Source organism: Ricinus communis, chromosome 7 (genome assembly GCF_019578655.1).
Source record: "Ricinus communis isolate WT05 ecotype wild-type chromosome 7, ASM1957865v1, whole genome shotgun sequence".
In the NCBI taxonomy this organism is placed as follows: domain Eukaryota; kingdom Viridiplantae; phylum Streptophyta; class Magnoliopsida; order Malpighiales; family Euphorbiaceae; genus Ricinus; species Ricinus communis.
This window is the reverse complement of record NC_063262.1, coordinates 25,266,799-25,281,300: the sequence shown is the minus strand read 5'-3', so window position 1 is coordinate 25,281,300 and position 14,502 is coordinate 25,266,799. Positions and strand designations below refer to the sequence as shown.

At 30.2% G+C, this 14,502-nt stretch overlaps 2 protein-coding genes across 4 annotated transcripts; both read left to right on the top strand.

Annotated features, from left to right (window-relative positions):
- The first annotated feature begins 2,077 nt into the window (after positions 1–2,077).
- On the top strand, positions 2,078–5,474 carry LOC8262517. Of its 3 annotated transcripts, none has more exons than XM_015728464.3 (4): positions 2,078–2,337; positions 3,168–3,227; positions 3,492–3,619; positions 4,471–5,474. In XM_015728464.3, the coding sequence occupies exons 2-4, from the start codon at positions 3,185–3,187 to the stop codon at positions 5,335–5,337; spliced, it is 1,038 nt and encodes a 345-aa protein (XP_015583950.1). In that variant the 5' UTR covers positions 2,078–2,337; positions 3,168–3,184; the 3' UTR covers positions 5,338–5,474. The 3 variants fall into 3 exon arrangements, with proteins under 3 accessions (XP_015583950.1, XP_048233378.1, XP_015583951.1); XM_048377421.1 differs by lacking the exon at positions 2,078–2,337 and adding an exon at positions 2,366–2,453; XM_015728465.3 differs by lacking the exon at positions 2,078–2,337 and adding an exon at positions 2,486–3,044.
- Positions 5,475–9,559: 4,085 nt separating this feature from the next.
- Positions 9,560–11,988, top strand: LOC8260960 (probable glucan endo-1,3-beta-glucosidase A6). The gene is made up of 3 exons (XM_002534311.4): positions 9,560–10,001; positions 10,110–11,417; positions 11,564–11,988. The coding sequence occupies exons 1-3, from the start codon at positions 9,947–9,949 to the stop codon at positions 11,602–11,604; spliced, it is 1,404 nt and encodes a 467-aa protein (XP_002534357.2). The 5' UTR covers positions 9,560–9,946; the 3' UTR covers positions 11,605–11,988.
- Positions 11,989–14,502: the final 2,514 nt, after the last annotated feature.

Sequence of the window (14,502 nt, the reverse complement as noted above, 5' to 3'; positions counted from 1 at the left end):
TGACATCATCAGGATCTTTCATTCTTACTTTATTCCGATAATCAAGTTCCTTGAAATTTCAATCAACTCGTCATAGTAAGTCATAAGAGATATGTGAGACAACCGATTTAGGAATGCTCATTGATTAAGAGCAAAAATTTGAGTTTTGTCCAATCTATCATAAAATGCTTTTGCAAGAGCATTCTAGATTTCACGAGCTGTATGAATACGAAGATACTTTTTTATGATTTCTGGTGTCATTGATGTGAGTAATCAGCTTTTAACTTTCTAGTTTTTAGCATATCACTTGAAATAAGAATGATCAGTTGATTCAGGTTGAGGAGAATCTCCCATAATGTAATCTAATTTCTCACCCCAGCGATATGCATCTCCATAATTTGAGATCAAGTATCATAATTGATTTTGATAAAGGTTATTCCAACTTTAAAGCCATAATTTTTAGAGAAATAATAAATAATTTGTGATGATGTTACAGTGGTTGATGTAGCGGGAGTTTCGAATGAAGAAAAAAATATATTTTTAATAAAGAATTTACGTAACCTGCTCTTGATACTATGAAAAAATTTGATTCAATATTAATTTTTATTGAATTACTCAAGTACAAAAACTTATATAGATTCTCTTTACAAGACTTCTATTACAATATAAATTAAGAAAAAAATTATTAGGGTAAGAGATAAATACAAGAGATATATATTGTGAGATAAATAACAAAACAAATATTCTAAAGCTAATGCTTATTTTATTTTTATTTTTTTTAAGGAAAAATAATTAAATGCTCGGTGAGTTGTTGCTTATGAATTAGGTACTCGATTTGATCAATCAATTACAATAATAATTTATAACAGGTCATCAACTCTTGCAAAAGTCCGACTTCGCAATATAAATGTTGTTTTGTTGCAGAGACATTTAATATAGTGAAGGTGAGACTTATTAAGCATAATTCTTTTCTTTTCTAGACATTTAATATAGTGAAGGTGAGACTTATTAAGCATAATTCTTTTCTTTTCTTTCTTTTTAATGATATCATTTTTTTTTTCAAAACAATTAGAAAACTATTGGAATTGACGGGCCTAAAAGCTGAAAGAGAAAACATAAGTGTTTAAAGTACAACCAAAGATCTCACCCCATATAATTACATCCGGGCAAAAGGCCCAAAATATCTGAACAAAAAATGGATTCATAAACTAAGACTAAAGGACCAATAAATCCATAAGTCATATCTCAAAGCCCAAACAACAATTAGTTCTATAGCCCACAAATAAGTAAAAAATGCTAAGAACTCTCTAGCCAAGAAAACTATCTTCAACTATATCCATTTTTCCCTTGAGCTACATTGACAAAAAGAGTTAGAAACCACCATTAACCAATCTCTTAAAGCATCGAAAACTCTAAGCATCTGCAGAACCAAAGTCTAATGGTCAAAAGTACATGATTTACAACATTGAAGCACAACTGCCATAGAAGACCATATACAGTGAAGAAAACTCAACGCATCGTCAATAGCCTAATCAATCTGTATTTTCCGGCAAAGAGAGAGCTAAGCCAACTCAATATTAGATTTGCATAGAAACAGCTGCTGCTCACTCTGGAAAACACCCACAGCTTTTTCTCTCTCTCATCCATATTCATAAAATGACAGACTCCTAAAAGACTCCGGTGAGTTTGGAGAACAAAATAAGAGAAAAATAATAGAGAGAAAAGAAATAATGTCTCTATGATAATTAATGATATCATATTTAAATAATGCGCTTTTGACAATATATAAGAATCATGCACTCAATTATTGTTAATAAAAAAATTTAATAGGGAGTTAAGATTTCATTTCAGGAGCCAATTCCAAAGACAGAATTAGCCATTCCTTTATAAGAACTCAACTAATATGAATTCCACAATCTTATTTAATTTATTTAAACATACCAATTACTAGTACTATCATCTAAAAGAATATATAAAAAGACCTATTGTTAAATAACTTGGCTGTGACTGATCAGATGAAAGGAAAAAGAAAAAAAGAAGTAAACATAAACAATATGATAGACGGGCTAATTCTTTAGCAATTGAAAGAAAGCCCATGCAAGAAAGTTTTGATTGTTACAATTACCTAAATGAACCTTTTCGTTTGGGCCATAAAGAAACCAACCCTGATCAGTTCTTATAACTGGATAATACTTTCGAATTCAAAAAGAGCAAACATCAATTTGAAGCGTTGTGTTGCTTCCCCACAGAGTACCCAATAACCAGAGAGAGAGAGAGAGAGAGAGAGAGAGAGAGAGGATGCTCCTCGGGTTCTGCGCTGCTTCAATTACCTTCACATCCTCATTCTTCTTCTTTCAGGTTTTAAACCTAGATTTCTTCTTTTTCTCCTGTTATGATTTTTGCATGTTTTACTCTTCTACCCAGTTTTTGCCTTCTTAAACAACATATACTTTCTTTTGTTTTCTTTTCCTGCGGTATATATATTATCATTTCTTCTTTTTTTTTTTTAAACGATAAAACAAACAAGTGAAACTGTTTTTTGTTTTTCTTTTTCCTTCTTTCTCTCTTTTGGTTCCTTTTATTTGTGGGTTTGTCTTGATTTGTATGCGATCGCTTTCTCTTTAAATTATGTTCTTGATCTTTAATATCAAATTTGTATTATTATCTGCTGTTCTTGATTTTACATGCATTATTTCAGTTTGCCTTCTTCTTGTATGTTCTCTTTGTTTTTTGCCTTTCTTGTTCTTTAAATAGATTTTAGTTGGTGATTCCTGCACGATTCTTGATCATTATCCACTCTTATAAAACCTTGTAGGACAAGTTAATGTAATACAAGATAGTTAAACGTCTGGAGTTTTATTTTTCTTGATTGCGTTTGCTTAATTCTCCAGTACTCTTAGGATGGGCACAGTTAATAACTGGTGCATGATTACTGGTTTATCTGTGTAGATATCTTACAGAATAATTGTTAAATTACGTCATACCAGATTATCTTTTGTGAGTTCATGGAGGGTACTTTCTGCTTTTGGCTCATAATGCTTTGAGTCTAGATTAATGCCGCAATAGTTGAGTATTTTATTAAAAAATATCTGGGTTATGTTCTGTAGTATAAAATCTCTGCTCATTTTCGTGGTTTGAGAACTTCTGAAATTGAAGGCCATTAACCGGACCTTTGTGTCTTGTTATAGGAGGACTGGATGTGGCAATGGTGAGTATAAGAAGACGCAAACTTAAAGGACGATGCAATGGTATACTTAAAATACAACTCTGCATACTGCCAAATGATAAATTGCTTTTTTCAGTTAACCAAAACATGGCAGTCTTATACTCATAATGTGGACATAAGTGAAACCTTGTATTCTTTTATTTTTTCTTTGTGGTTGTTTTCTTGATCTTTAAATACTTAGTAATTTGCTTGATATGCTTGACCTACTGCAACCATAACTTCTTACGTTGTAATCATATACTTTTGTCATTGACCTAACATTGATGAGATATAATGGATTTTGCAGGAAGAAATTCCTCCTTGGTTTCACTTCTTAGCATTCCAAATGGCAATGTTTTTGATAATCCTGGACAGAGTCGCAGGCCTTCCAGTGTACATTATGTTCCTTCAGTTCCTCTCAACCAACCAGTTGAAGTAAGAATGGATAATTTACTTATTGCAAAAAAAAAAAAAAAAAAAAATTCTGATTACTTCAGTATGTACAAGTTTATACCAACGTTGTTTGGGGTGACTATGGTTTAGTGGTTTTCCCCAAATATGTTCCCACTCACTCTTTTGAATATATGCCATAAGGTATGATTGAAAACAATGTGAATATTGAGTCAGCTTGCTGTGTTATTGCTTAAGAAAGGAGAGGGGAGGGGAGGTGGGGTGTGGTTGTTGGGGGAACAAATTCCCATAAACCACAAGTATTGCAAAATTTATAACAAAATTTAAAGGTTAATGTGGGACATTATGATTTGTTCTCATAGATCGAGTTCCAGTAATAATATGGCATAGTATCCTGGGGCTAAGAGGAAAATATGATTATGCTATCCCTTAGGAGGTGTTAGAGATAGAACTGTTCTTGGAGTTCTATCAACAAGACTTATGGGTAAAATGGTTCTTTAATATGGTATAAGAGCTTCTATGATTAAAAAGTTTAGAGTTCAATCCTTAGCCACTCCTATTTTATTAATTAAATAGCACAAAGTAAGATGGGTTTGTACTTATTCACGCTTAAGCCTAATGGGTATTGGCGTGGAGGGGTGTGTTAGAGATGTAACTACTCTTGAAGCCTTACTCAACAGTTTAGGTTTTTGTTCTTTGATAGGAGGGTGATATATTGCCTTCTTGATTTTCTAAATAATGGGAGATTACATGTTTATCTTGTGCAGAAAAAAAAGAAAAAAAGAAAAATAGAGCTGTTTTTCTTCTTAGCAGGCTTAATAAGAAAGCATAAATTAAATTACGACCAACGGTTTAATTTGTACATTGTGCTATAGGTCAAGGAAAGAACGGACACGATAGCAAGTCGACCTGCTAAGAGACAGAAAATACATGCTCAAATAGATCCACCTGTTAAGAGACAGAAGATTCATGCCCAAATAGATCCAGAGAATCCCATGGAAGTGCATGCCTATTTGATGAAGCTGAAGGAAGATAAGAAATTGGAGCTAGTACCATCACAAAGAAGTGAAGAGATGTCAGTGAAAGAATGGATGGAAAAATGTTTTCCCTATATTTTCAGAGTGTTTCCACAAAGTCCGAAGGTGTTCTTGCAGTTTTCTGATGAATCAAAGCAAAAGGAATTCTTGTATTCCCACTACTGGCTTTTCCTCTTTGAGGTGAGGAATATAGTTTTAATGGACTATCGTGTCTCGCCAGACTATGTAGAGTCATTGGGTAAAGTTATCAAAACTTTGGAGATGCAAGGCTTTGATTGTAGATTCATGAGGTCAGAAATGCTAGTGGTAGGGTACATGATGAAAAAACGGCAAGAAATTACGTTGGCAGAACGGAACATGATTGCCAAAAGAACTATAAATTTAGAGAAAGAACTGCAAGATTTGACAAGAAAGAAGGGAAATGAAGCAGAATTCAGTAGCAGAGGAAAGGAAACTGAGGACATAAAACTGGACATTGAAATGCTCCAGAAGCAAATGGATAAAATGCAAGAAGACAAACATAAAGGGGAAGGAGAGCCAAATAAGCTTCCATATGCTTCATTAGAAGAAGAGTATGTTGAAGTAATACTAGATCGCCATAAGAAGATGCTAGCCTGCAAGGAAGAGGAAGGAAAAAGACTTGATCAAGTTTTAGACAAAATAAGCCAACTGCATCAGAATAAATCAGCTTTATCTAAGTTTTGAATTCTTCATAATCGCATGACAAATTTTATCTTCTGTTCTTTTTAATCTCTTCTTTTTGGTTACAGTGTAGCAACTTCTTTATTTTTCTTATTTCTCTACTAATGTTATTATAGCTGCCTTGTAAAGTTGCTTTTTCACCTGTAAACTGCCCATGTTGACATGTTAACAACTAAGTAAATCCTCCACTGCTAACCATCTAGAGTAGACAATCTTAGTTGATTGATAGCTGTTAAAGAAAGTCCAGATAAGGCAATGGTTTCTCTGATATGAGTCTAACGTTTCTTAATCATCACAAGAGGGCAGGAGAATACTTAAGAAGAGGCTTGAATATGTTGTGTTTGTACTAATTTAGCCAGGCAGCCTCCTGCTATATTTCATTCTAGCTGGACCACGACCGAAATGCTTCCTTAGCTTTGAGGTGAGATCTTCAACTTATGTGAAGAGTCCTGAATTTGGATTGTGACCTTTCATTTTAGGACTCCTTTGAAAAATGTTAGGACAATTGCTTGCAACCCTCTTTATGTTATAACTCCTATTAATACTTTCGGAGTTAATTTTCCCAATAAAAAAGACACAATAACTTTTAATTATATCAACTCAATCTTACATCTATCTTTATTTTAATCATTAAAATTTTTACTAATCTCATTCAATCATTCAACTTCAATTTTCATTTCAATTTAGTCATTTTTATTAATAAAAAAGTGTTTCTCAATTTTTTTTTCAATTTTCATTTCATTAAATTCTTATTAATTTCATTTTAATCACTCATTTTCAGCACTATTTTTATTTTAGCAATCATGAGTGAAGTGATTAAATTATAATTGAAATCAATTAAGTATAATATTTAGTAATTATTAAGTACAATTATCCTTAATTCTTAAGTTTTGCAATTAAATTTTTGTTATGCAAATAATATATGTTCTGCAACTTTTCAAAAAATATTTTAAAATCAAGAAAAAAATTATTTTTACTATGTAAATTTTTTTATATATTTTTGTTAAAAGATATCATTTTTATTATACAATTAAAATTTTATTATGCAAATAATATATAATTTTATTAAAAAGAAATCACCTAATGCATTCTGATGAGCTATAATAAAAAGTAAAATTTCGAATATTTTCAATAGAAAGTATAAAATGGATAGGACACATTCTCTCTCTCTCTATATATATATTTTGGTCGAAATATTTATTGATATCTTATATTTAAAAATTTAAAGGATGAATGGATCATTCTAAATTTTATTTTATTTTGATAAAATACAAGATTAAATAGTCTTGTGACTTGTCTCTTTGCAAAGATTGAACATGGGTCAAACATTAGGTGCTACCCAAACTAGCTTCTTAATTCTTATTACAACTTTGCCTTGGGGAAATGTGAATTTAATTCTATTTTATAAATTGTATAGCAGGGCAACAAATATATACAAATGGACAACATAATGAAATTTAGTAATCTTACTTATCGATAACAGATTCATCTAATGTCTTTTATTTATTTTAAGACATGAACATATTTTATCAAGGCACGCTTTCTTCTTGTCATATTTCTTTTTCAACCTTACTATAATCCATTGTGTTGCCATTTTCTAATGGCAAACAGCTCCACTTTCTGTCGCAGTTGGAATTATTTGATAAAATATAATTAGATTGACATCATATGCTAAGCTTGACAAGCATTTGAATTAATTATTCTTTTCAGTATATTTAAGTGGTTAATTGTAGTCAGTTCATATATTTATTAATTATTCTTAAGAATGGCAGCAATGCTTATATCAGGGCAGATTCCCTCAGTTATTGAAGGTGAAAACAACATTTATATTATAACATGGATTGGTGTAATGAAAGGTGGTTTTGGCAATAAATTGGTACCTATTTTGGCTTGTGCTAGAACATTGGTTTGAATTTAAAGAAAGATCAATTCAGCACGCATGTTCTCATGCCCCCATTAATACTCAACTCATCGATTAATACGTCTCCCTCGGATGCATTAATTGCCTGCTAAATCTTAAACATGTGCACAAAAGCTAGGCTAGTGTTTGTTATACCTTTATTCATAGTTAAAAGGATGTGATACTAGGACTTAAAAAAGCCATCTAATTGGCAAAATTTCTGGATATAGAGTGACTCTTAACAAGCTTTTTAAGACAATAATAGATTGTAGAATATTAAAGTGTAACGAAGTAAGAAATGATAGTTATGTATATATTAAAGAGTTGGAACAAGATATATTTTGATAAGTTCAGGTGTAGAGTTGCAGAAAGTCTAAAATTAAACATGCAAAACTTGAAAAAAATTTAGGATAGTCTTCAAATTTATTAAGTAAACAAAACCGTAAAACTTTAAGACTCAAAAGAGATAATATCTCATATAATCTAAATTTATATCTTTAATTTATATATCTATTTATACTCATACTTAACTCGTGAAGTAACAAATATTTAAATCTATTTCACTAATTTTATATTTAGATTTTGTTAGAGTACCATTGTTACACCCTACTATTATAAGTTTACTTTTTAATCATAAATTATTAATTAATATTATTTATTTTATATATTCTTCCACTAATATAGATTGTCAATGAATTTATATATAAATATTTTAATTATTTATTCGAGTTAAAATATTATAGTTGAATTTTATAATTGTCAAGTACCACTAATTAAATTTTAAAAATAGATAAAAAAATTTATTTAATTGACAGTAATTAAGTACTGTATATAATTAACTAATATAATATTTAATTATATTGAAAAATATTAAAATTAAAAAATTTAATATTTATAGGCTTAAAATTTATAGTGATATTTATAGAATTTTAAATAATTTGTTGATTACCTCCGCTTCAATAGTTATTAAAATATTTTTAAAATATATGTATTAACTAAAATATATAAATTTTAATTTATAACCACATTTAACTAAATAATATATATTATACCCAAAAGGCTATATTCAACCAAATAAAAAAGATTAAATAAGTGAAAGTTTGTTCAATTATTCAAATAGTTGATAATTTTAATAGAATATATTATTCAAATTTAATGATGTTTTTAAGTATAATTTATTTGTACTATTATCCAATTAACTCAAGTGTTATTCAATTTGTTAAGTAGACTTTGGATGATATTTTGAGTAGAGAATAGATTTCCATCTTATATAGATATTTGTTCATTCATTATTTATGTCGTTGAATAAGTCCATTATTTTTCTTTTTCAAACTGAAATCAATTGTTTTTCATGCAATTTCTAAATTCATCAATGAATTCTAAAATTAGATAAACCATCTATTAGCAAAAATTCAATCACAACAAATTTAATATATATTAAACTCATACATACTTATTATTAGAATTATTCTTTTATACTTAATGTTCTATTTTTCATTCAGAACATTCCTACTTAATATGATGAGACTAATTTAAGTTTATATTATGATTATAAATACTAAATAATTCTAACGAGTACACTTTAGGAATTCAAATATGTTGACCTTTACAATAAAAAATTTATAAGAATATTTTCAAATGTTAAAAAGTTTATATCAGATCCTTGAAAAAAATATTTAATTTATTCATCGTATTCTTTTATCCTGCCTTCTTATATTTAAAATTGGTTGTATCGGTTCGATTATATATTAACTTGAAACAACGGTTTGCTTTTAATTCAATAAATAAACCGCATGATATTTTGATTTGATTTATTTTTATTTAAAGATTTAGTTATAATTAGACAATACCGGAATATCCATAAAATTTAAAATCCAATTTATATAATCATTTATATAAAAGAAAGCAATGTACTTTACATTTAAAGATGTAAACATTTAAATATTTAAACATTTTTTATTATTTTAAATAAAGATTCTTATATACAAATAATTTTAGTTCAAGTTATAAAAAAAAATAATAATAAAAAAGCTTAAGAGATCTACATTGATCAACTCAATCAAACCATATATATATATATATATTTTAATTGACTCAGTTCAATTGCTCGTACTAGTTCACCTTCTGATTTCGTCTCCAACCAACATGTCACTTGACTAAGACCGTCTCGTTGTTGTTGTTAGTGTCAATAACTTCAAACGTACACCGTGTGAGAGAGAAAGAGAGTACCCAAACCAGGTTATGGGCCCAAAGTCATCAAACGGCTACTTGCAAGATTTTGACAAATATAATACAAATGCCTTTTTCTCCGACTCTCTTACTTTTCACTCTCTCCTCTACAGTCCTCTCCTTCGTAGAAACCAACCAAAGGCTAATCTCCCCAAAAAGCCCCCTCTCTCTCTCTCTCAACCTTTTCTTCTTTTTGCCTTTTTTCTCTATATATCACTTGATCCTCTCCTCTTCTCTAAATCTGATTCTCTCAACACATATAACACTCTTCCTTTTCTTCCTTTCTTTAACTTTTCCCGAAAGTAAAAGAAACACACACAGCATTCGGAAAGTAATTTATTCCCTATACTACAAGCTTATAACACCAGCTGTTTGCCCTGGTTCAACACAGTGCTCCACTATTTCTCTCTTGGCTCTTGTTTCCTTTCACTCCATTTCATTTCATATCCCCAATAACATAAAGCTCAAGAAAGAGAGCAACAAATGAAGATGAGTGTTGTTCCTCTCTTCATTTTTGCTCTCTTACTTTCCATTTCCCGTAAGTACTTATTCTACAATGGCAGTATAAGTTTTACAGATCTTTCTTAAAAAAATTATGACTGATAATTCTTTTCCTTTTTTTTTTTTTTGGGTTATTGACTCACAGTTGCAGGCGCAGAGATCTCAAACAAGGTAGGAGTAAACTGGGGCCAGCTAGGAAACAACTTGCCGTCTCCATCGCGATCAGTGGAGCTTATCAAATCACTCAAAGCTAAACGCATCAAAATCTACGATGCCAACCCAGACATTCTCAATGCTCTCAAGAACACAGACATTCAAGTCTCAATCATGGTACCTAACGAACTCATTGCCAATATCTCCAAATCCCAATCTCTTTCAGATCAATGGGTTAATAGCAACGTTGTCCCCTTCTACCCAGATGTCAAAATCCGATATCTTCTTATCGGAAACGAAATCCTTACTAATCCCGATACCGGTACATGGTTCAATCTAGTACCAGCCATGCGTAGAATCAAGAGTTCTTTACGAACCCATAAGATTCATAAGATCAAAGTCAGTACTCCACATGCAATGAATGTTCTTGAATCTTCATTTCCACCATCAAACGGCACATTCAGGTCTGATATTTCGGGTCCAATTATAAAACCCATGTTACAGTTCTTAAACCGAACCAAATCCTTCTTCTTTCTCGATGTCTACCCTTATTTCGCTTGGGCCGATAACTGGCAAAACATCAATCTTGACTATGCCCTTTTAGAATCAAAAAATGTAACCTACACTGACCCGGTCACAAACTTGATTTACACCAATCTTTTGGACCAGATGCTAGATGCTACCATTTTTGCCATGAAAAGACTCGGGTACCCGGATATCCGAATCTTCATTGCTGAAACGGGTTGGCCCAGTAATGGTGATTTTGATCAAATCGGAGCTAATATTTACAATGCTGCAACTTACAATCGTAATGTTGTGAAGCGGCTGACTACTAAACCAGCAATCGGCACTCCAGCCCGACCCGGATCTGGATTGCCTACTTTTATCTTTGCATTGTATAATGAGAATCAAAAACCAGGTCCGGGTACGGAGCGACACTTTGGGTTATTATACCCGAACGGTTCGAATATTTATGAGATCGATTTGAGCGGAGAGACGCTGGATTCGGAGTATAAAGAGCCGCTACCGGTACCGACGAATAATGAGCCATATAAAGGGAAGATATGGTGTGTGGTGGCTAAAGGAGCTAATAAGACTGCTGTTGCAGGAGCGTTAACGTATGCGTGTTCGCAGGGGAATAAAACTTGCGACCCGATTCAACCCGGGAAACAGTGTTTTAAACCCGAGTCGTTGTATTGGCATGCTAGTTATGCCTTTAGTTCGTACTGGGCCCAGTTTAAGAAGATTGGTGGAACCTGTCAATTTAATGGGCTTGCTACTCAAACTGTCATGGACCCAAGTAAGTAATTAATTTTTGGTGGCTTTTTATTTGCAATTTTATCTTTATCGACCTGAAGAGTTGTTTTTAATATTGATCATCTGAGAGTAAAGTTTTGTTTTGATCTAGTGACTTGACTAATTATGTCGTATGTAATTTCGGTGCAGGTTTTGGACATTGCAAACTCCCAAGTGTGACCCTTGTTTAAGGCATGCGACTATATGGGGTCAAAGGACATTAAAATGTTTTTCTTTCTAAGGTTTCTCACTCCCCCACCATTTAGGGATGTTGAAATAACTAGTTAGTTTACATAAGTATTTGTATTGACTCGGTTATGGTCTTAGAAGTAAGGCAAGTGATTTGGGTGCCCCATTTTTTCACATTCCTTTCTATTACATGTTTTAAAATAATCAGAGAGTTCATAGTTGATTGATTCTTTTAGGCATGTTGTCTCCTTTTCTGAAAAAAAAAAAAAAAAAAAAATCTCTTACTGAAATGGGCACTTAAATCACTTTGCTCTATGTTATTTTTTGTGAGATTCTATGAGCTTCCTACGTATATATTTCATAATCCTGTGTCATTACAAGAGCTACTTTACCTATCCCATCTGCTTATATCTATTAATGTTATAAAGATAAGATCAAATAGAACGCAAAATACTTTCTTACTTTTTGGTACATATCTCTTTTTTATAGACACTATTTTCTAAAAGACATGTTTAATATTAATTTGTTTTGATGTAAACTATAAAGGGATATAGACGGAGACTATACAAATATCAATAAAGATTTTATTTAGATCCGATTCAAACTAATTATAGTTTCACGATCAATAAATATTTATATACCATTAATGGCACTTTTCCATTTTTTCTTCGATCAAAAAAAATATCAATAGAAGGAAGTAACAACGGCTACTTGTGATCGGACAAGCGCACAGCTACGAAGTTTGGTGCCAGGTCTATTTTATGAACCCAACGGTTCTTACCTTTTTTGGTTTGCAGTGGTCCCTTGGAAGGAACCGACAGCCCTTTTTCTTTTTTCTGTTTGGACCCATATAAATAGTGTGGTATAATATTTCCCTGTTCCTAGATTCTGCCTTGTTAACCCAAAAAGAAGGTTTATGTTTCTGCGGACTTTGTATTCAATAATTCATCAGTTCTCAAAAACAATAACAAAGAGGCTTTTTTTAAAAGAAAAAGGAGATTGCTTCATTTGTTATTCTTTCTCAGGGGAAAGATTGTTCTCTGCTTGTTATCGAGAATCCCAATAAAATGTACAACTCCTGACTTTAGCATATTGAATTTTTTCTTTCTTCTTTAATCCTAATTCATCGTAAATTCATAATGTCATTTTTACAATTTAAAGAGAAAAAGAAAAAAGAAAGAATTTGCCATTGGCTAAAAGAGAATTTAATCTTATTCTGCTAATTAGTTATTATTAATCCCCTTTTAATTTATTTTATCAGGACGACTGAATTCAGTTCTACTTAATGCCAATTTAAAAAAAGATCATTATATGATCCAGATGATAAAAATATAATAAATCAATGTCCTTTAAATAAAATAACTCTTAAACTCATTTTATTTTAAATTCAATTAATTTGAATTTTTAATTTGAATCAGGCCCGATAAAATTCTAGACCTATAACACTTATCAACTTAGCAAACACTGTTTTTATCGGTTATCTTTTAATAATTATTGATTTGATGTTATATGAAACTAATATTATAATAATAATATTATCTGCATTAATAAATTAGGTTAATATAGAAATTAAAATTAAAAATGCGAATAGATCACATATATAGCGTCATTTAATTTTCTTAAACCTATAAGTGTTTAACCTTTATTAATTATTCTATTTTATTATAAATTTACTAAGAAAAAGCAAAATAAAAAGAACCCAACAATTTCTTTCAATTTACTAAAATATCAGCTGTAAACAATTGTTAGGGTTACGATTTATATCTTTTAAAAAAACTGTGTAAATGAGAATTGATGATTAATTTGAGAAATGAGCCATAATAAAGACAGAGGATGTATAAACTTTTTGAGTCTTGAGTCTGCAATTATTCCATATTGACTTTTATAAAGAGTCTGTATTGTATTGGCAGAGAAGAGAAGGATGGGTGCCTTGTTGGCATGTGATGAACAGTATATCATTTACCTTGTCGATGTCCGTGTCATTACTCCATTTGACAACCCTGTGTTAATTATAAGCTGCAACGCCAGTGCTTTGTTCCCATCCTACACTATATTTTAGTGTAACTCAGTATATATATATATATATTCTGATCTGTGATTATATATATATTAATTCAAAATTCAAATTAATTTTATACCAATATTAATAACTTATCATTAATAAGTTGATACATTATTAACTAAAGTTGAAATTTTATTTGTCTAAGCATCTCATCATATATTTATTTTATAAATATGACTCCTAAGTTAATTTATATTTTTTTTATTTATCTATATTACATGCGAAAGGTACTACATAATATTCTAACACACTTTTTTTAATATATAAGTAGAAATAGTTCATCTTGTGCTATTTAATACATATAAATTGAATGAGTTTTCATTTATAGTTTATATATATATATATATATATATACCACTTAATATAAATTTCTAATGCATAAATTAAAAGAGTTTTTATGGATGAAATTCGTTATTAGCATTCAATATAATCTATAATACTTTTTATAATTTTATCTGTTTTAAGTAAAGTTTATGGTTGAGTTAGTATTCTAAAATATTTACTCAATTTTTAGATTCTCAGAAAATAAATATAAAAATTTATATAAATATTTAACGTTATTTAAATATCTTTTCAAACTTTGAATTGATAACTTGAATAGTCAATCTCTATATATTTATTCAATTCAGAAAACTTAAAAATTTTGATATTAGCTAAAATGTAATTGTTAGTATTTTATCAGATAGATTTAGTACTGGTTTTATTTTTTAAAATAATTTAGTTTTTATTTAATAAATGTCAATGGTTTAATTTTTTAGTAATATGAAAAATCTATCAAGTTCGTAAAAAAAATAGATTTATCAAATTATTACTTTACCAGTTCTATTTTAATTATAAC

Bases quoted from the DNA above. Each gene is read 5' to 3' on its own strand.
- LOC8260960 (XM_002534311.4), top strand. From the start codon at position 9,947: ATGAAGATGAGTGTTGTTCCTCTCTTCATTTTTGCTCTCTTACTTTCC. The intron at 10,002-10,109 runs GTAAGTACTTAT...ATTGACTCACAG, and splicing joins TCTCTTACTTTCCATTTCCC to TTGCAGGCGCAGAGATCTCA. The intron at 11,418-11,563 runs GTAAGTAATTAA...ATTTCGGTGCAG, and splicing joins TCAAACTGTCATGGACCCAA to GTTTTGGACATTGCAAACTC.
- LOC8262517 (XM_048377421.1), top strand. From the start codon at position 2,372: ATGATTTTTGCATGTTTTACTCTTCTACCCAGTTTTTGCCTTCTTAAA. The intron at 2,454-3,167 runs GTATATATATTA...GTCTTGTTATAG, and splicing joins TTTTGTTTTCTTTTCCTGCG to GAGGACTGGATGTGGCAATG. The intron at 3,228-3,491 runs GTATACTTAAAA...TGGATTTTGCAG, and splicing joins ACTTAAAGGACGATGCAATG to GAAGAAATTCCTCCTTGGTT.